Genomic DNA, 19,960 nt, shown 5'->3' on the forward strand with positions numbered 1-19,960 from the left:
TTAGAGTCTGAAGCAAAGAGTAATGAGATGAGCAATTCTAATACCTTTGCTGTGAGTGAGCAGAGAACACAGCTGTCCAGCACTGTCTCTCCAATGCCGCATTCACCAACATGTTGCACAAGATTGCAGCTGCTTTTTCCACCTGTTTTTCTTCTGAAAATTAACATCTTAAGCCACAAACATGCAGTAATTTGATGTGAGTAGCATGAAACATGTTTGTGCAGAGCAAATGTTTCATCCTGCTTGTGCTGGAAAAGATGTGTGACAGAAGATTCCCTGATGGTTTAAGTGTTTATTGTTAAACCTGATACAGATGTGTCCAAACTGTTCAGACCTTAGGATACTGACATACTCAAGCTGCCTGTGAATGAGAAGCAGGGTAAACTGAGCAAGCTCCAAGCTTCTAGACAGCAGAAGCAATGTAAAACTTTGCCAAACCCAAGGGTGAGGGGTTGTGGCTGGCCCAGTCCTACCCTGAAAAGAGGAGCAAAAGGTGTGGAGCTGGGCATCCTGGCAGGGTTCGGGCTTGTTGTTCATGCACCCACTGAGGGGGTGGGATAGTGATTGCTGCTGCTTGAACAGTCAGCTTCTCCTTTTCGACAATGCTGTCCTACACCTCTGACTCCACCCTGCGATACAGGAACAGCCCTCACTTTCCAGGGCTCTGGGATAGGCAAAGCTGGCAGCAGAACCACAGTGATGTTGCTGTTCCCAAGAATCTGCTGCCAGAGGCAAGTGCCTGCTGTGTCTTTGCCTAGAGAAAGCCCATGAGGGAAATGTAAGTCACCAAGTAAATCCATGACACTGTGGCTTGAAGTCTTCTCGTTGCCCGCGCCAGCACACTCAGAGCCGTTGGAGGTGTCTCCACCGCGCAGCACACGGCGCTGCTGTGCTAACAGCTATTTCTTGTGCGGTGGTAGACAGTGCCAGTACTTCACTGGAGCCCTGGAACAGAACATACAAAGTAGATACATTTACAGCTCTTCGGAACTTGCAGTTCCCTTCAAGTGGAAAATTCATGTTATTTTGTGTTTTACAAAGTTTCAGTGCTAAAAGAAATTAGAACCCTTCCTTCCCTTTTACAGCTATAACCAGTCTTTACTATTTTCTACCTGTCCTTTTACTGATGGTTTTCTTTACAAAGCTATCCAGCACAAAAAGACCAAATACAGACCAAAAAAAAGGGAAACAGTCTCAGATCAGGCTTTGGTTTATGAATAAAAAAGGTTGGTCCATGTTTTACGAGATGGGATTGGAGAAGTTACACCATGTGCAGCCTAAGGGAGGGCGCTTGCACTTGTAAGGGGCAGGGTGGGAAATAAGGCACTTAAAGGGGATAATGCGAAACAAGAAATGGAATTCGCAGAGCCCGGGTGGTGCAGGGGAATGACAGATGGTGAGTCACACCGGCAGGAGGAGGGGACAGCAGAGCCTTACGATGAGGACACAGGCTTTGAAAGCCACGCATACAAGGATTTGGACTCGGGGATGGGTCTGAAAGTATGTGTGGAGGGAGAAGAAAGGAAAGGTGGGATTTACGACCTCTGCTCCTGAGAAGACACATAGTTCAACAGGTTTAGCAGATCACAGGTAACGCCACCATATATTCAGCTGTTGTAATAAAACAGCTATATGCCTATGCCACATGATCTGAAATACAACTGTATGCCAAAAAAAAGTGTTCCCTGCTATATGACCTGTAGTATATAAAACTCTAGTAATAGATATACCCATGTGATCTTTTTTAGCTACACTTCTTCAAAATGGTGGAGTTAAAAATTGTCACCACACACATATGAATGAAATTCAGTCATTTTGCTTGAAGCGACTATCAAAATAGAGATTTAAGAAATGACTGATAAATGTAGGCAGTGGCTCTGCAGCTATCCCCCACTGCTTGGGATGGCTTCAGTAGTAGAACTGGCGTTTTAATTCACCCTGCCAACCAAATGGGCTGGAGCCAGCACAGCAGGCTGTGCATCAGGGAGGTGAGAGTACAGACCTACCTTGTCCCGCAAGCTCTTTGCTGGGAGCAGCAACTGTGAGCAGAAGCATGAGGAACTGGAGCTTTCGACACCTGAGAGAGCTGCGGTGAGACCCAGCAGAACCTGGGTGTGAGAGCCCCCAGATTCAGGATCAAGAACCTCAGTGATTTATACACATCTCAGCCCAGACACCCAAACTGCCCGCAGGTATGGCATTTGCAATGTGAAGTCTTCAGTGCATAAGTTAAAAATAAACAGCATTATAGGTATAAAATCTCAAGTCATGCTGAGTTAGAATGTGTGATTGGCACTTTATAAATGTTTACAGCAATTTATAAATAACAGCATCCCTTCTGCCATGCATCTGCCGAGAAGTCTCCTGCAGGAAAAGCAAGGCAGCAGTGGGAAAACCACTGGTATTTTAAGACATTTCAGGCCAAAGTGGGCAGCAGAAATATTTGGGGCATTACATTATATCTCCTTGTTCCCCCTCAACCTGCACACACATGCCTCGATAAATTTGCGCTGTGGAGCCATAATTCCATTGTGGCTTTTTGATGTCTACTCAAACAACATTAGCTTTTCTGTCATGTTTTACAATGTAAAAATTTTTGGCTAAAATGTCAGCAGGATGGTATCTTTAATCATATTTATTGATTGACCTCAAAAGGCTCAGTGCAATTTAACTGGAACCCCTCAACGTGATCAGGGCCAGGTTCTGCTGGTACCTATTCCTAGTACTGCCTAGAGCCCCAGTTTCACAATACCTTTTATTCTAGTGTCCTTGGAGCTACTTGACTTCCCCGATATTTCTCTTTCAGCCTCTGCTTTTTTACAGCTAATACAATATGCTACATAGTTAGAAATGGTTACTCATAGGTAATATGAGGATTTAATAGAATGTGGAGCAGAAAATACATCTGCTTACCAATAATGGCTGCAGTTTGCTGTTCGCTGACTGGTCCCATGAACTGACAGGACCATTCGAAACTTCTTCGAAACTTCAGTGCTGGTATTACTAACCCTATTTACAAACTTCCTTTTTTTTTTTTTTTTTCCATTGCAGTTAAACGCTAAATGGAGGTCCTATGAGCCCGGCTCACAAAATCACCACCAGGAAGATTTTCAGAACAGCGAACTGAAAATGCTGACTCGGCAGTGAGAGCCCAGCAGCTGGCTGTCATGGCCCTGAACACCAGTGGGAACACTGGACGAAGGGGATTTCTGCAGGACACGCCACGTGGTGACAGCCCCAGTGTGTGGTCCAGGCGGAGAAGCTGAGGGCACCGCTGCAGCCTCCATGCAGCCCGGTGCAGGAAGGTGCAGCCTGCCCATCAAATCCTTCTGCTGTTGTCCTGTCACCCCACGGGGGCATCTTCCCAGTCTCTCCCCACAGAGTTTGTCCCGTGTCCAAAAGCCAGGTCGGCATCAGCTGGAGTGGTGCAGGATGGCGGTGATGTCACCCTGCGTGACTGCTGTGGCCATCCTTGGGTGGAGGGTGGCTTGTGTGAGGGCCCATAGGCGAAGGGCTGTCTGTGCAGGCACCGGGCTGAGATTCTGCCCCACGGGGTCCCGGCGGTCACCTACAAAGCCTCGCCGACCCCACGCAGCCCCAGGCCCGGGCTCTGCCGCCAGCCCCGCGTCCCGGCCCAGGGCCCCGCCGGGCCGGGCAGGGATAGGGGCGCCCCCTCTTCGGGGACCCGCGGGGCGGGGAAATGGCGGCGCCTGAGGCGGCTGCGCTCCCGCGGGACGCCGGGCCGGGGGCGAGTGTCAGAGTGTGACGGGAGGTGAGCCGTGTGAGGCGGGGGGCGCGCGGGGTGGATTCTGCCTGTGTGGGTGCGTGTCCGTGCCGTGGGGTGAACTCCGTGCAGGGGTTGTCCGTGTGTTTGCGGGGTGAACACACCGGCTGTGTGGGGTGACTGGGGCAGCAGCGTGTGACGGGTACCGGGGTGCGCGCTGTGTGCGTGTGTGTGTGTGTGTGTGTGTGAGGGCGCGGCGGGGGGGGCGCAGGGGCGGGCCAGCGGCAGCGGCGCTGCTGGCCGCGCTCCAGCCCGGCGCACTAATACAGCCTGGCGGCTCCCGCCTGACTGACGCCGGCCGGGGCTGCTGCTGCCGCTGCCGCTGCGCCCTGGCCCCGCCGCCGCCGCGCAGCTGCAGCCCCGCTCCCGCCCGCGGCGCGCCGAGACCCCAGCCCGCGCCCGGTGGCAGGTAAGAGCCGGAGCTCCCGGCAGCGTCCCGGGAAGGGCGGGCGGGGAGGGGGAACAGGGAGAACATGGGGGACGGTCCCGCCGACGTCGCCCCAAACTTCCCGCCGGGGCTGCTCCGCATCCTTCCCCGTGCCGGGTGGTGGCGGCCGCAGCATCCCCTCGGCGGCGCCCCGGGCCGGTGTCCCCGCGGCCGCCGGCCCCGGCCCCGCTGCGCTGGGGCCGTCGGTGTTCGGGCGGGGGCTGGGGCTGGGGCGGCAGCAAGATGAGACAAACCGACGCCAGGGCTGCGAGCGAAAGGAGGAGCGCGGGGGAAAAACGCTTTTATGGATGGCTGAACGCTGACAAGTCTCCCCGCTGCTAGGATTTCTTTCCTTCTCGATTAAGTAGGATTAAAAAAAACATCCAAAACCCAACAAAACCCCACATGAAACGTTTGGAAATACTTTTCCTTTCAGAGGTCTATTCTCTGTTCAAGAAATCCCGCTCCTGGACACGCTCCCAAGCAAAACGGAGCTGAATTGCTGGGATTTGGGTTTGTATTCCAGCAAGAAACGGGGACTCTCTTTTTATTTTTTTTATTTTTTTTTTTTGTCTCTGAAGTTAAAACGTTACTTGTTAGCAAGTAACCAGCATTTCCAAAAACAATAGCCCTCGATATGGCAAATTATGAATTATTGTAATTTTATCTGCATGCCCGGGCAGCTCTAAGTGGAGGGAATTCAAAGTTCAGCTCATTTATAACAATTCGGATATTGTGTGGTAACTTTGTGTTTTCCTACTTTGATTTTATGGGTAAATTTATTTGATGCTAGCCAGGTCTGCTTTGAAAGAGGCATTAGCGGGAATAAAAATAAATGACACACATGGACGCGCATGCATGCACACACAGAGGCATACTGTTAATTACTTGCGTTTTATAAATTAGTGAAAAAAATTCTCAGCCGGGAATGGTCATCTTTTCAGTGAACGAGCTCTCCTTTCAGAAGTGGGAAATGATGTGCATGGCTTGGGAATGTATTCAAGTTTGCGGTGGTTTGGGAAGGACACTGCAGATAAAAAGCAAGTTTCAGTACTTTGTGTCTCCGATGTGTGGAAATGTGTATCTTTAGACGTGCATGTATTTGTGCCGGAGGAGTAATCGTCTCATCTTCAGGAGTATAGACTGAAGGAAGCGCTGCAAAATTCTTCCCCTCAGCAATGGTAGGACAAATGTCATCACTCAAGCAAACCTCATCCGTTTTAATCCAGCCAGACAACTCCCTTCTTTCGGATTTGATAAGTACCAGTGTCTGGCTGTTTTCGTGTTTGCTTCCTGTTAGTTTCTAAAGCAGAGGCTGGGGATGTTTGTGGTTTGTTTGTTGTTTTTTGTTGTTGTTTTTAAGTATTGAGTTAATTTAGCATAGTAGCTAAAATAAACATGCCCAAAAATATATTTAAAGTGAGTTGCAGCAAGAAGGGTTTCTTGTATTATATTTACTGAGTTTAGCAGTAGGTCCCATTCTCATCTATCCTTTGTGATGGAGTTAAAAACATTTTCTTGTTCACTTAATTAACAACTCACACATAAGCTGATAAACAGTAATTCTGCAAAAATGACTGGAATAAAGATCAAATTTGTATGAATCTGTATGATAATCAGGATTTGTAAGTTGATGTGAGTTGGAGATAGAAGCTTTTATTTATATGCAGCAACTGAAACAAATACACACAAAGCTGTCAACTGCACAACTTTGTGAAGAAGTTGAGTATTAATATTTTATTGACACACTTGCCCAAGGCTAAGAGGTACGTACATTCATGCCAAATATCTGCAGAAGGTGGGGACATGTAGAAGAACTGGGTAGTGTCTCAGGCTTGGAAGCTGCTCTCACAGAAGCTGGTGGCAGTGCCCCATGTTGTCTTCAGTGGGAACAAGATGAGGCCTGACTCACTAAAACAAGAGTGTAGAAGTCTCAGTATAATGTATCGTATAACATCTGGACAGTTAATCCACCTTTCTCTTCCATTTTTTTACAGACTTTCTGTATCTCGCATTGAATCCTTAGCTATCTGCTGTTACCAGCCTTGGAGATAGCGTGTCATGTAATCTTCTGTCCTGAATGCTAAAGTGCTGTAATTTTGATGGCCAGGCTAATCTGTCTTGATAAAGTTTTATTTTTCCATTGTTAAATTCAAAGGACAATGACTACTAATTACAAGTGACCTCTAACCAAAACACTAGCTAGAGTTTATCACTGGTGCTGATAATGGCTAACAGTAATTCCAGCATTACTACTAGGCACCCCATCTCAAAGCAACTTAACAGAATAAGGGGAGCCAGAAGGGGGAAAAAAAAAAAAAAATATATATATATATATATATATATATACACACACACTCAGGGTAATTCGTCTGCTGCAAAAAATATAGTGAAAGTCTACAGAGATTCCATTTGCTGTGCAATATACCCCTTACAAATGATAATTACAGGGATGAAGAAGAAAGAAAAAAAAACAACATCATAAATATTTTAACTGAAAATGGCACAGCAAAAACTTACATAGGAAGGGTTGTTATGGTAGACTGCCTGGTTTCCTGCTGCAGGCAGGTGTAAAGAATCATTAGTGTTACTGTACATTAACAGCAAAAGATAGTAGTAACAATGACAATTTGAGAGAATCATTGCTGTCCTATGACTGTCTTTGAGAACATTTGTTGTAAGGAAGCATTAGACTCTGAATACAGTATAATAAAATTATTTTTTCAAAAATATCCCAAATTATTTCCCATCTTACATATAATATTTGAATGGTTAATACTGTGGAAATTTTACAGATGAAGAGGTGAATTAAAGAGTCTGGGGCATGTGTATTTATTATAGCAGCTGAAAACCTTGCTGTGCTTTTGTAGGTGAGTGGATCTAAGAGACTGTGGGATCAGAGCCTTGACTGGCATCCTGACTAACATATGTATGCATTTGAATTGAAGCAGGTGAAACATTATATGCCCAAGTTTTGTGCAGATACATGAGATTTTTAGACAGATCGTTCTACAGGACAATGTGCAGGTTTTCTGCAAGAACTATTGCAACATCTTAGACAGGTGTAAGGTTGAACAGTTTGCTTTGAGGTTCAGCTCCTCTGGACAAGAGTACAGCAAGGGCACAGTGGAGGTGGACACCAAGTGGAGTCAGTTTCCCAGTTTACTCAGTCATCCCTACATTAAAAAAAGAAAAAAAAGAAAAAAAAAGAAAATCTGATAATCCATCTCTCTTTTTCTGAGGCAGCATTAAGACTGAGGTAGGTTTCTGTTTGGGAGGAGAAATGCCTTATCTTTCCCACATCCTTCTCTCCAAAATTTATTTCCTTCCCACTCTTTTTCCTTGTCAGCAACATCACCATCCACCCCTCTGCCAAGCTTAGCATCATCTTTGCCTCTTTGGTTTCCTCACAGGTCTCAGTACTCCCAGATGTCTCTTGACACTTTTTCTTCATGTGACTTCTTACATTGCTCTTTCCTTTTGTTTGCAGCTGCCAAAGCATTAGTCTACACTGTGGCAACCTTCCAGCTTGATACTGCAACCTTCTGTTTCCCAACAAGCTCTTTTCTCCCACCTACGTTCTACTCCCAGTCAGCATGACCCCTGCCAAAATTCTGCATCTTTTGCTTTTCTTTCTGAAATGTCTCCGTGCGGACTCCTGTTCTGGCATCTCTCTGTATGCCTGGTCTTTGTTTAGGCTTTGAAAATGTTCCCCACTTCCAGAGTTCCTCAGAAATACTGGCCTCAAACTCGCCTTCCACTGACAGAGAAATGAGGAGGAAAGAAAATTAACAGACCCTTGGGTCATTACAGTTTGTTTTGCTTGAGGCTTCCTTTCACCCTCATTACCTGGCTACAATATGAGCCAGGTTGGCCATTTCTTGATAACAGTTATTCTGTGTTTGCTTGGCCTGGTGGTGTACTGGGTCACACAGCCATGCAGTGAAGAGCAGCAGGCAGGGTGGTGGTGGTGGTACCCTCTCCAGAAGGTGGTTTCTGGTAATCGCAAAGCTCTGTGTAATGAAGAACCCTTTATAACACAAACAACCCTGCTGCTGGGGTCAATACATTTCAACAATACGTAATTTTCTGTTGTGTGTGATTTCTTGCCATGTCTTTCTTTAACAAAAAAAAAAAACTTTTAAAAGAAGTTTTTTTTATGCATTCCTTTGCAATGCTCCTCATCAGGAGAGTCCATAGTGCTTTAAAAAGCCATCCTCATCAGGGTACCTGTATGGCAGGTACCCTGAACCGTCTGAGGGAAAGCCATTTACCAGAGGCCTGTGGCAGGCTGCAATCCCACCCACACTGCCCAGCAGGCATGGAACTGACTGAAGGCACAAGCAGCTCACATGGCTTTTCAAGACTCTCTTATGGTTACTTGCTGGCCTGGCCTATCCAAAAACTACTTGTCTCTGTCAAATTACTCCAGCCCAGCTGCCAACATGCAGTTTCTTATCCTGCAGCACATATGAGGTAGCTAATTTATCTCTCTTTCATCAACAGATCCTGAATTACTTCACACGGAGTGTGAAGCCTCCATAGGGACATCTAGAGTAGAGAAACCCAAATTCATTCCTGTGCGAGGCAGCAGCTCGTGGCTCCCATGCTGCCCTGCTGCATGTCCTACAGGACTGATGCTGGGACCAAGGCTTCTTGGTGATAATCTGCTTGGGACTCTCGGGTTTGTAGAAGAGAGATGTGTTTCTTTTAAAGACTCAGGGACCTATTTCTGCGTTTTGCTGAGTGTTTTCTAAAGCTGGTTGTTAGCCTGACATGTCATCTTACATGCTGAAGAGAATCCAGCCCTTGTTTTATACTACCAGGCTCAAATGTAGGCATATGAAGCCTGTTTAATCTCGTAAGCAAGTGTTCTGGTTTACAGAGAAGCTGAGCAACCACATCTTCAGCCGAAGCCACTGGGAATAGGCAATTCTCTCCTCCTTTCCCTCTTAGGAGGGAACTAGATAGACAAGTCCTTGCTCCTTTTGTTCTTAGTCCTGTTGTTGTGATTTAACTTCCATAGAGAACCCAAGTACATACAGTTATTTTTCATGAAAAATGCTTCAGTGCTGCTACTTGGGACCATTGGCCTCTTGTCCAAGGCAATCCCTGCCACTGAGTCAGATCTTTACGTGGATAAAACATACTAATGTTGGTGCTTACCTGTCCTCCACACTCTTATTTTTTGCAGTTCTTTAAGACATAGGCCCTGTGGATGTTCCTCCCTTCCTTCCCCCTGCAGGGTTTCACAAGCTGAGGGCTCAATTAGCAGAGATTACTGCGGATGTTCATGCAGGAGAACCTATACGTCAATCTTATTGCATTAGCAATTTCCCACAGTGATGCACAATGAAAGCCTTTTGGGAAAAACAGATTTGAATGTGGTATGGTTTGAACACAATGAAATGCTAATGTGATTCCATGGAAAACTGCTAACATGATGTATAAGGAGAGCCTTTTGTGTGTGAAATGTTTCTCTGCGTAGGCAGTTGGCCAGGCTTTCTCACCTGAGAGGAAGGAGAGGTGGCCCGTGGTGCTGCTGCTCCCTCTCCAGGCCTGCTGTCAGTCAGAGAGAAAGCACTTCTGCATGTTCCTCCTTCTGAGTGTTTTACTGATGATCTGTATGATCTATTGATCTGTATTTCACTTGCCAAGCTGTGTGATGCTAAATCTGCAAAAGACGTCTACTGTGGTAACGCTGTAACTGAATAAGTCACCCTTCAGGCAGACCTCCCAGATGTCCCTCTCTGGGACCTTGGGTGTTAGGCAGGAGCCTCTCTGCCAGCCTACAGCAAGGACTGTTTATGGGCGGTGCTCTGTCAATGTGGGGTGCTTAGAGGCACCAAGACTCCCCAGCTAACTCCCTGTGTCACAGGCTATCTCTGACTTTGTGGCATTAGACACCTGGCACAACTAGGCAGCAGATCTCAGAAGCACGAGATGCAGCCCTGGCATGGGGAGAACCAGGTGCAAGAGTTTCCATCACCGGGATCAGACCTTGCAGATCAGCAAGCATGAGCCAACCTCCTGTCAGTTCTGTGTATTCCCCCAGGAAACGAAGATATTCAGCACTGTACTCAATGTTACCCAGCTGGCCCTCAGATCTCCTGTTAGGTAGATGGGATGTGCTACCATACAAGACCAGGAGAACATTTGCTTTGTCCATTTCACCTTTGTGCACTGTAAATGTACAACCAGAGCTCCAAAAGTGCATTCCTTTCAAAGAACTTAAGACACTAAGCTTTCAGGATAGGTTAGCATCAGACTTAAGTACCACATCCTCGGTGAAGTAGTTCTTCTTTAAATGTGTCCTTATTCACAGTGTTCTTATGTCTAACTCTAAGCAAATCCTTTCCCTAAAACGGGTGCTTGGGAATGGCTCCAAGAATGCCAGTGATTGATAATGAGGATTACAGTATCCGATTAATGTGGATATAAACTTTACACCAGCAATGAAGCTGAAATTCTCTGCTAGTCCTTCCTTTGTGAAGTGTTTGTTCTGGAGGCACTTGGCTGCTTGCTTTGTATTAGAGACGAGTCAGCGTTTATTTTAAAAGCAGGAACTCTATTTTTTGTGTATTTCCAACCATTCCATTTTTAGAAACACCGATGGGCTTTGCTACAGTTTCTCTGGGAATGGTGGGTATGTGAGGAATGCAGGACTGACTGTCTATAAAATGGGGATAACCAAAGCCATGAGGAGACATTTTGGCTCCCCAGGGCAGGTTGATGCACCTCCCCATCATATCCTGCCCTCTCCCACAAATGCATCCTCAGAGCTTCTCCCGTGCCATGTGTTCTCCTTAGGCCCCGGCTCTGCGGGAGGAAGGCAGCTGAGAGAGGAGCTCTTCCTTGGAGCCACCGGTGCGAGCCTGGGCGGCCGCAGGAAGGGATCAGGCAGGGATGGGGAGAACGGGGCTTCTTCCTCCCTGTGGGGAGTGGGGTGTGGGGCAGAGTGGAGGATGTGTTCCTGTGGGATTGCATCTCAGAGAATTCAGTGTGGCCCAGCCAGGGAACACAGTGCGGTTCACTCCATGTAAACATCACAGCCGCTGGTTTCCTTTAAAAATTAATACCGAGGAAGGAAGTGCAGTCAAAGAGAGATGACAGTGATAAATTGGTCCAGTTTCATATTTTTGCACAGGCTTTGGTTGTGGTAATTTTGTGGGGTGCCTTCAGATATCGTGGGAGATTTTCAAAGGCAAAAACCAGTGAGAAGGATGCAGGTAGCCCAGCGACCAAAGCCAGTGTAGCCATGTTAGCCTAGTGCTGCACCTGAAGAGAGGGGATCTTTGGCTTGGTCACAGTAGGGGACATAGGATCAGAAGGGCTCATTTCAAGGGCTTTTCCAGTCCCTCCTTCCTCCTCAAGGCCAGTGAAGTTATTCTTAAAGAAAGCTATGTGATCTGCACTTGCAGACCTCCAGCAGCAGTAACTATCCCAGTGCATAGCTATCGTATTCATATGTTCTCCCTGTTGAGTCTGCAAGTGGACACAAAAGACAGATTGCCCCTATCCTGCTTGCAACAGCCTTTTGCACATTGGCGTACTAGTGCCATGTCTGTGCCGCTCTGTTCTCCCCATCTGAAGCCACACTAACGAAGCTTTGTTGAAGCATCTGACAATGTGCTCACCCAGAGCTGTCCCACTGCAGGAATTGGTACATCCCTTCCCAATAAGGCATCATGGCCATACTAAGAGTGAGCTGGGTACTTAATTTTCTTTTGTGACTGAATTTATGCTTCTTAAGCACATCCACAAGCATTTGACCTGTGGAGATTTGTGTCGTTGTCTTGAGGTATGCAGTTTATATACTCAAATCTGTCCTTCTTTATAGCAAATCAGAATGTGTCATTCCTGTGAAGAGAAGCTGGACAATGCTGAGTAGATGAGATAATATTTCATTCCACAAGCTTAGATAAATTGTTTGGAAGTTACAGGTGTTTAGGCACTGGCATCAAGTTTTGTCCTTACTTTATCTGGGAGGCAGTGAATTCGTGAAGACTCCACAGGGTGGATGAGTGGCTGGAGAGGCATGAAGCGCTAGGAGATTTGCTCTTTCATATTGATGGCTTCACACACGGTCAATGTAGAAGGGCTTTCAGAACAAACTTGAAAAAAAGTGAGAAAATGAATTTCAGAAGTTTGCTTTATTCATTTAGGCTTATAGGAATAAACAATTAGATGTTGCCAGGGCTGTGTGAAACATGGACAAATTTGAGTCTCAAGTACTTTATATCCTGTCATTGCAGCTGTTTTCAATTGCAGCAGTCCAGGGTCAAACCAGGAAGAAATTTAGTTTCTTAATTTAAAAAAAAAAAAACAAAAAAACAACCTTCTTTACATCCCATTTAATTAAAACCCTAGGTGTCAGGTTCTGTGGTTGTGGAAGAACTCAGTAACATTGTAATGAATAATTCATTCACTGTATTTTGTTGGGTGCAAAGAACAGTCTTTTCAGATAGGTTTGTGACAGCACCCTTGTGTGGTGGGTCCTGATCACAACAAGAAGACTTGGGAGATCCCAAATGGTGTCGCAGGTGCCACGAGTGGAACATGGGCCTTTTCAAGTGATTTACATGTGTCAAGAGTAACTTGTGGCCACCATTCCCAAGCCATGAGCTGGTGACAGGAGTGGAAGCGATGGTATCTGTGCAGCTTGGACGTGCATTTCCACACTGCTCTGAAGGAGTGAATGCACGTGTGGAAACCTCTCCTGCCCAGCACTGATGGGCTGTGCCTGCAAAACCCTGGTGTTGGGTTGGTTCTTCAGGCTTAGGGCATGGGACCAGGTTCAGGGCAGGGTTGGTGAGATTCCTCATTCATTTGACACTCAAGTATTTGTAAATGCACTTCTGTTTATTTATTTCCCCTGCTAAGGTGTGGAAGATCCCCGTAGCGAACAGGAGTGATGATGTGACCTGGGAAGTTCTATGCCAGCCCAGGTGCATGCTGGCTGCTGCCAGATGGGCATGTTGGAAACCAAATCAAGATTTGATTATACTGAGAAACTTGCATGCTTCTCTCTTTCATAGTAGGTGGAAGTAATTGAATCAGTGGCAGGTAAAAATAACTAACCAAGTGCATGTTCATAGCATTCCTCTTTACGTTATTTGACTGAAATAATTTCCTCCCTTCCAATCCTGTTGTGATTTAGTCACCAAGCAGCAGACTTCTAGCTATAATTGTCTCACTGCTCCATTTTCCAGCCGCATGCATCTCCAAGAACTGCACAGCTTATGTCTAGACGACCCTCTGAGAAATCTCCCTGGGTGGCCTTACTTAGCTGTTGCAGTGACACCGAGACTGATGATGTCAGCCATTTTCAAGACTGATAGCCATGCCTCTCACGGCTCGGGCAGCCGACACAGGCGCTCCGAGGGGGTGCAGCGCCTTGGAGCTTTGTTCTGAGACCAGATGCACACGCACATCTGCACACACCTGTGCTTACACATATGTGCACAGATATGCTTTTGAGGGAGACTTGACACTGTGCTTTTACACGGTTGTGTTTTAAACCTGTTTTCATGAGCATCTGCACAGCTTTCCTTTTTGATTTCTGTGTAAAGCTTACAGTGAAATGTAAGGAGGACTGGTATAATTGCCCTGCTATGCCCATGGGAATTGAATTAGAGGGGAACTTCACCAGCACGCTGGCCTGCACAGACATTCTGCTGAGGTGTGATGTGAGTCTTCCCCAGCACAGTGCATCCTTTTTACATTAAGCAAAATCTGAATTTCCCAAAATCTTTCAATGGTGGAGGTGTCAGCAAGCTGCCACCTGAAACACAGGGGAGGACATTTTTAATTTTCATGAGCTCTGGAACCCCTCTTAATGACTTCAGCTCAGGTCAGGAATCAGCAAGGCCATGCTCATGGTGTTCCATCTGTTTTCTTTGTACTTGTAGTAGCACAGTGGAAGTTACTGTAGTAAAGTTCCTGGGGGAACAAGTTTCTCCTCCTCACTTGAGGACCTACAAGCTAATTCTACACTGGGGGCTGATAAATTGGCTTAGGAGTAGGAAAAAGTATCCCAGTCCCTTCACTCCATGTCCATGTTGCTAGGTCTTAGCCTGGCAATCATTCAGACTTGAGGTGAGACTCATCTCAGCTGGCATTAGCTGTATGCAGTGCCTGGTTTGGCTGATCTTTTTCTATGTGTTTACTTCTGGGTGGAGTGGTTCATGCCATGTACACATGCTTTTTATGAAGTACATATTTAGGGACTTAAGGATGACTAGGTCAGATATGAGTGTCAACAATTTGGATGTGTTTATGTGGCCAAGTAAATTCTACTGAAAGACTGTTTCCATACTGATAAATTAAATATGCCTGGTACTGTTCTTGTCCTTGAGGCCAACTGAGATGGAGAGGCTTGCTTCCATGCAATGCCTGTCTCACCCTCCAAAACAGAGTGGGCCTATGCAGACTTCTTATTACAAGTGACCCCTGGTCCCTGCTGACTCCTGAGTCATGCACAAGAGTTATTTGGGAGAATGCTACTGGCACAGACCAAAGCCATTGCAGATACTGTGGTAATGATTTATGCTATAGATATTCAAGTTCCTGTGCCCAGAAATGTTCCCCAGCACTAGTGTAGCCATAGCTATGGCAGGGAGAATGGAGCAAATGAACTGGGCTGAAGCATTTCCAGTCTCACCTTCTGCAAATCACAGAAGGGAAAGGGGGCGTCCATGCTCAAATGCCATATGTCTTCTGCTTCTTCCCTAAATAGTGCCTTAGGCTGTCCCTTAGGCTAAACTCTGTGATGGAATTAAGATTTACACCATGGAAGACTGACTGTTTGATGTTGACCAGTCACTTACCTGACAAGTAGACAAGGCCTTCCTTGTAGTCCCAGAGGCAGGAACATGTTAGGGATGTACCCTCAATGATGCCTGACTCATACTCATGATAGCACTTTGTACTGTCGCTGAGGGCAACACGGGTGACCAGACCAGAATTTCCATCCTGGCATGGCCCAGGACTTGATATGTGTGGTGGGATTATGGATGAAAACTGTAACACTTCCCTCCATCTCGCGCCACTTTCAAGTGATGAGCATTGAGAAACATGACGGAACATCAGCACAGAAAATACAGCAAACATGGTTTTGAAATGTTTCAATGCTGGAAGTTTCCAGCTGGGTAGGCAAGTTGCCTGTTACAAAAGGCATACAGCTTAAGCAACTGCTGTCCTGAAAGACTGTTAAAATTAAATTGTGAATTGACATCTCTATCATTGCAGCCCTGGCACAGTGTCTGCCTCGGTATTTCATAATGGTGTATGTAAACCTAGCAACACATGGCTTAGGCTGCTGCATAATATGCAGTATCATGTAATTTAATAACATTAAACTAAGATGTTCTGATAATAATATTATTTGAAAGCTGTTTAGTTTAGTTAATAGAATTTATATTTTGTATGACAGTTGAGTTTGGGGAAAAAATGATTTTAGAAGAAACTAAGGGGGACCGCGGTAGGAAATTGTGCAATGTACTTATCTGAGACTACATCACATGGTCTGCAAAGCACGGCTCTTGCTTTTATACACATAGTCTTGGCGACTCTCCCACTAGCAACAATAGTGCTCAGACTCATACTGATGTCACTGTTGAGTTATTTAATTTGACTGAACGAGATTAATGTGTTTATTTAAAACCTTGGTCAAAATGGAAAAGAAAATCTCGGGACAATACTTTTACGTGAACATGTATGTTTTCATATCTGATGATTGTAATGTTGCATTAACTTATCAGGGGCAGTTATTTACACATGCTAACGCCCAGGACACCCCCTCAGATAAGAAATGTGAGCCATTTTCCCTCTCAGCCTGGAGCAGAGACTTCTACACCGCCGCAGGTCCTGTGGGCTTTCGTCCCAGGCTCTCCTCGCTTCCTGCTGCTGCTTTCAGGGCTGATCCACAGAGAATGAGGCGATGTTTCATTTTCTCGTGTGAGGATGGGGTTGGTGCCACCAAGCAATGACACAGTGCGGTGGTGGATCCTCCGCAGGTTCTCGCTGAGGCAGCAAAGGACAGACACCTCCACCGCATGGGATGCCTGGATGGGGCTGGTGCTGGGCTCTGTAGGCTGGGCCTGCCCTGCAAAGGCTGGAGACCGCCTGCCTAAATGTTATCCACATTATGTTTTACAAGCAGCTTGAAGGTTTTTTCCTGTGATAAATCATTCTGAACTTACTTCATTCTCACATGTACCCTCTAAGTGTTTGGAATAGACTTCAGTTTTGACTAAGAGGCATTAGTAACTATCCAGTTAAATACTCCAGGTCATTGGATTTTTACTGATACAGAGCAGGGAAAAAACCTGAAATTTGAAGTTTCTCTTTGTGTGGTGGGACAAGTTTGGGCAGTTCTGTGGAACTGATTGCTGTGTGCTGAATGGCACAAGTGAGGTGATTTCTGCCACGTTCTGTCAAGAGCCTCTCTTGACATTTGAGGGCAACTGGACATATACATAGATGGATAATGTAGAAATTCCATAAGCCAGAGCTCAGTGCTGTGGTGGGTGCCTGAAGCAAGGTGTGTCTACTCTTCCTTCCATTTTTGTAGTCCCTCTGTTCATATTTTACTGCAGCCTTCTGTCCGTGTGTCCTTGGAATATGAATCTCCTGAGGGAACAGCAGTTGCTGTTGCAGCTTGTGACATGCCGAAGAGTTGCTTTTAAGCTTTCTCTTCAGTGGGGCCAAGTGCTTCCATCTCCCTAGCTCTATGGAAATCTTTTGGGAATTTGAGCCCCTGCCCTAATCATTGCTGCTCTTATGGAAGAAGGGAGAAAGCCCCTTCTGTATACGTGCATCTGCATTTCTCAGGGTGCTGGGTGTCTTGAAGGGTAACACAGCAGTGTGGAAAAATGGGCATGAGAACAAAACTGAAGGGCTGGGAGGAGAAGAGCTCTAGATGGTCACTGGTCCTCAGCAAACATTGCACGTTATCTCAGAGGCTCTGGTGCCCTGGGCCGAGTGTGCTTACCCCGCAGCACAGAACCAGTCTTTGGGATTGGCCTCCTGTCTCAATAAATTGTCCCTGTGCCTGCACTTGGTGTCCCCAAATGCCCTTTGAACTCTTGCGAGAGCTGTGAATTTAAGGATACAGTTTGTGAAGCCCTGCTGTTCCCAGCACTGGGCAATATCTCTCTGTCTCCTCAGTGTCTGCGTATATGTAGTGCTGAGGACTATGTCCAGGCCTTTGCTGGTGAGGGGCAAGGGGGACCCACGTCCTCCCGCAAGGGTGGAGTAGGGCAGTCATGGAGCTGCTTCTCTGGGAGCATCCATTGAGAGGCCACCCCCACCTCCTGCTTTAAGCGCCCTCTGTGTAGCTCAGACCTTTGGACTCGGTAGTCCGGACCCCCCAGTCAGGGGGTCCCTGAAGTATATTTAAAGCACTAAGTAGCTTGACATACAAGGATGATTTTCCTCAGAGTTCCAGTCAGTGGAAATATGTCATTTTTCAGCTAAAATTAGACTGGCTCCAGCTACATTGAAAGAAAAAAAAAATAAAGAAAATCCCTCAAGAACTGAACTCTTTCTGTTGGACTTCGTCACATGTAGCAACTCATAGAAGAAATAACTCAGGATCCGTCCAGCGCAAACTGTGTCCAAAAGTCTGTGATTTTTATCCAAAAAACTTAAAATTGTTGGAGAGAGTGAAACAGGCTGGCTTGGCAAACAAAGTTTTCTCTTGCGTATGAGACAATGTAAATAAGCTTAGAGAATAGTGATAAATCTTTCAAAAACACGAAATGAAATCTGTGAGTAGCTGAATTTTAAATTAATTTTGCAGTTAATATTTTACAACTCAAGTGAGATTGGAGGGGCAGAGAGGGAGTTGAAATCAGAAAAATATGCTACTCATTACTTCCATAGAATTTGATATTACAGATTTAATTTCATTGAAGATGCTTGAACTGAACCTACAGCTACCAGCATAAAAAAAAAAGAGGCTAGATTTTCTATTGTAGCAAATGTAATCCCAATCCTGCAACAAATTGCCTAGTGTGTTAAACTCTAAACACATATTGAAATGACTGGACACTTAATGCTTTCTGAGGTCCAACTCTAAAACGAGTGTGGAAAGTGGTGTGGAGGAGAGGCTTGGACCCAAAATAAACAGCAAAAAACAAACAGAAAACCATTGAAAATTAAATACACATTTTGAATAATTTCTCTTTCAAAAGATTTTATTGAAGGAACAATTAAAGGAGCGTGTGAAGCCTAACGATGTATTGTGTTGTTATTCCAGGCTTCATCAGCAGTTTCTTGATGTTTGGAAAGTTCTGAGACCCACCCTGTTGGACTGCTTGTAACCAGTGCCTAAGACTGCAAGAAAGTACGTGTGGAAGAACCTTTCCTTCAAGCGTGTCCATCTTAATATTGTGGAAACTCTGTGCAAGCCTTGCAAGGCAGGAGAGCGATTTGTGCTTCTGTTGACGCTCGTGTGTAAACTCTGCTTCTTATGCACTCCAGCACCCCTATCAGTTCCTTGTTCTCCTTCACCAGCCCTGCAGTGAAAAGGCTGCTGGGCTGGAAACAAGGAGATGAAGAGGAAAAGTGGGCAGAAAAAGCTGTTGATTCCTTGGTGAAGAAGCTAAAGAAGAAAAAAGGTGCCATGGAAGAACTGGAAAGGGCTCTGAGCTGTCCGGGTCAGCCCAGTAAATGTGTCACGATCCCACGTTCCTTGGATGGGCGGCTGCAGGTGTCTCACCGCAAGGGGCTTCCCCACGTCATCTACTGCAGAGTGTGGCGCTGGCCTGATTTACAATCTCACCATGAGTTGAAACCACTGGAATGTTGTGAGTTCCCGTTCGGCTCAAAACAGAAAGAAGTGTGCATTAACCCCTATCACTACCGGCGGGTGGAAACGCCAGGTAATTATATCATCTGCAAACAATTTGCATCTCTCTCTTAGCTCTTGCACTGGCAGGTCAAGTCTTGGTGCATCCTACCGAGTTGTGCTGTAGAATCTGAAAAGGCAGGCTCCGGCTGATGGAATGACCTTGGGTCTTTCATTTTCGGCAGCTGGGCCTGCGGACCCCCTCGCCCCATGGGGTCCATAAGGAGCCCCTTGTGCCACCAGACCCCGGGGTGCCCGGATCTTGTCCAGGGTGCTGAAAGCTGCTTCTTCCCAGAGGTGGGTGCTGGCTGCCCTGGGAACGCTCCCCCTGCAAACCAGTGTCCATCTGCATGAAGTCTAGGCACCAGCCTAGGCTTGCCACCATGGCTAGATTTATGGCTCATTGTCTGAAAAGCAACAATCAATGTATTAATCCACAGGAAAAATGTGTCCCTGGCTCTCTCTTTAGAGATTAGAGTTGCAGTAAGGTGGCTTATTCTGCTGCGGATATGAAACCAGGTCAGTTGATTTTTCCTAAAATGCCTGCTGGCCTGCTTTCAGTGGGATGTACTTACCTGAGTAGATCATTTATGTGAAATAAATCCCCCAAGTTCCCATAAAATTTTGAATTTTTCCATTGAGATCCTCTTTAAACTGGACTCCATCAGTACTGAAAACTTATGAACTCACTGAAGGATCGCTTACTGGGCTTTGTGTCAGTGAAACAGCTGTTAAAAAATCCTAGTGTTCAGTGCTGACTTCTTTAGGGATCTTAGAAAGCAGGGCTGGCAGAGAACTTGAGCAGTCATCCTGTTCTCTTCTATCCGTACTCCCAAAACAAAACAAATTACCAGGTACATTCCTGACAGATGTTTTTCTAGTGAGCGTTAAAAAT

General features: G+C 46.0%; 1 protein-coding gene across 3 annotated transcripts in view; it reads left to right on the forward strand.

Moving 5' to 3' along the window:
• Window positions 1-3,709: 3,709 nt before the first annotated feature.
• Window positions 3,710-19,960, forward strand: part of SMAD9 (SMAD family member 9) — a 37,346-nt gene continuing 21,095 nt past the window's right edge. Inside the window, exons 1-2 of one of the 3 annotated variants that reach the window (XM_082060882.1) lie at window positions 3,710-3,772; window positions 18,475-19,099. In XM_082060882.1, the coding sequence (XP_081917008.1) occupies window positions 18,688-19,099 (412 nt within the window). In that variant the 5' untranslated portion in view covers window positions 3,710-3,772; window positions 18,475-18,687. Of the gene's footprint in view, window positions 3,773-4,076; window positions 4,194-18,349; window positions 19,100-19,960 lie in introns of those variants that run through there. The other 2 variants (XM_082060881.1, XM_082060880.1) reach the window with 2 other exon arrangements.

This window comes from Streptopelia decaocto (assembly GCF_964273445.1).
Source record: "Streptopelia decaocto genome assembly, chromosome: 1".
NCBI lineage: Eukaryota > Metazoa > Chordata > Aves > Columbiformes > Columbidae > Streptopelia > Streptopelia decaocto.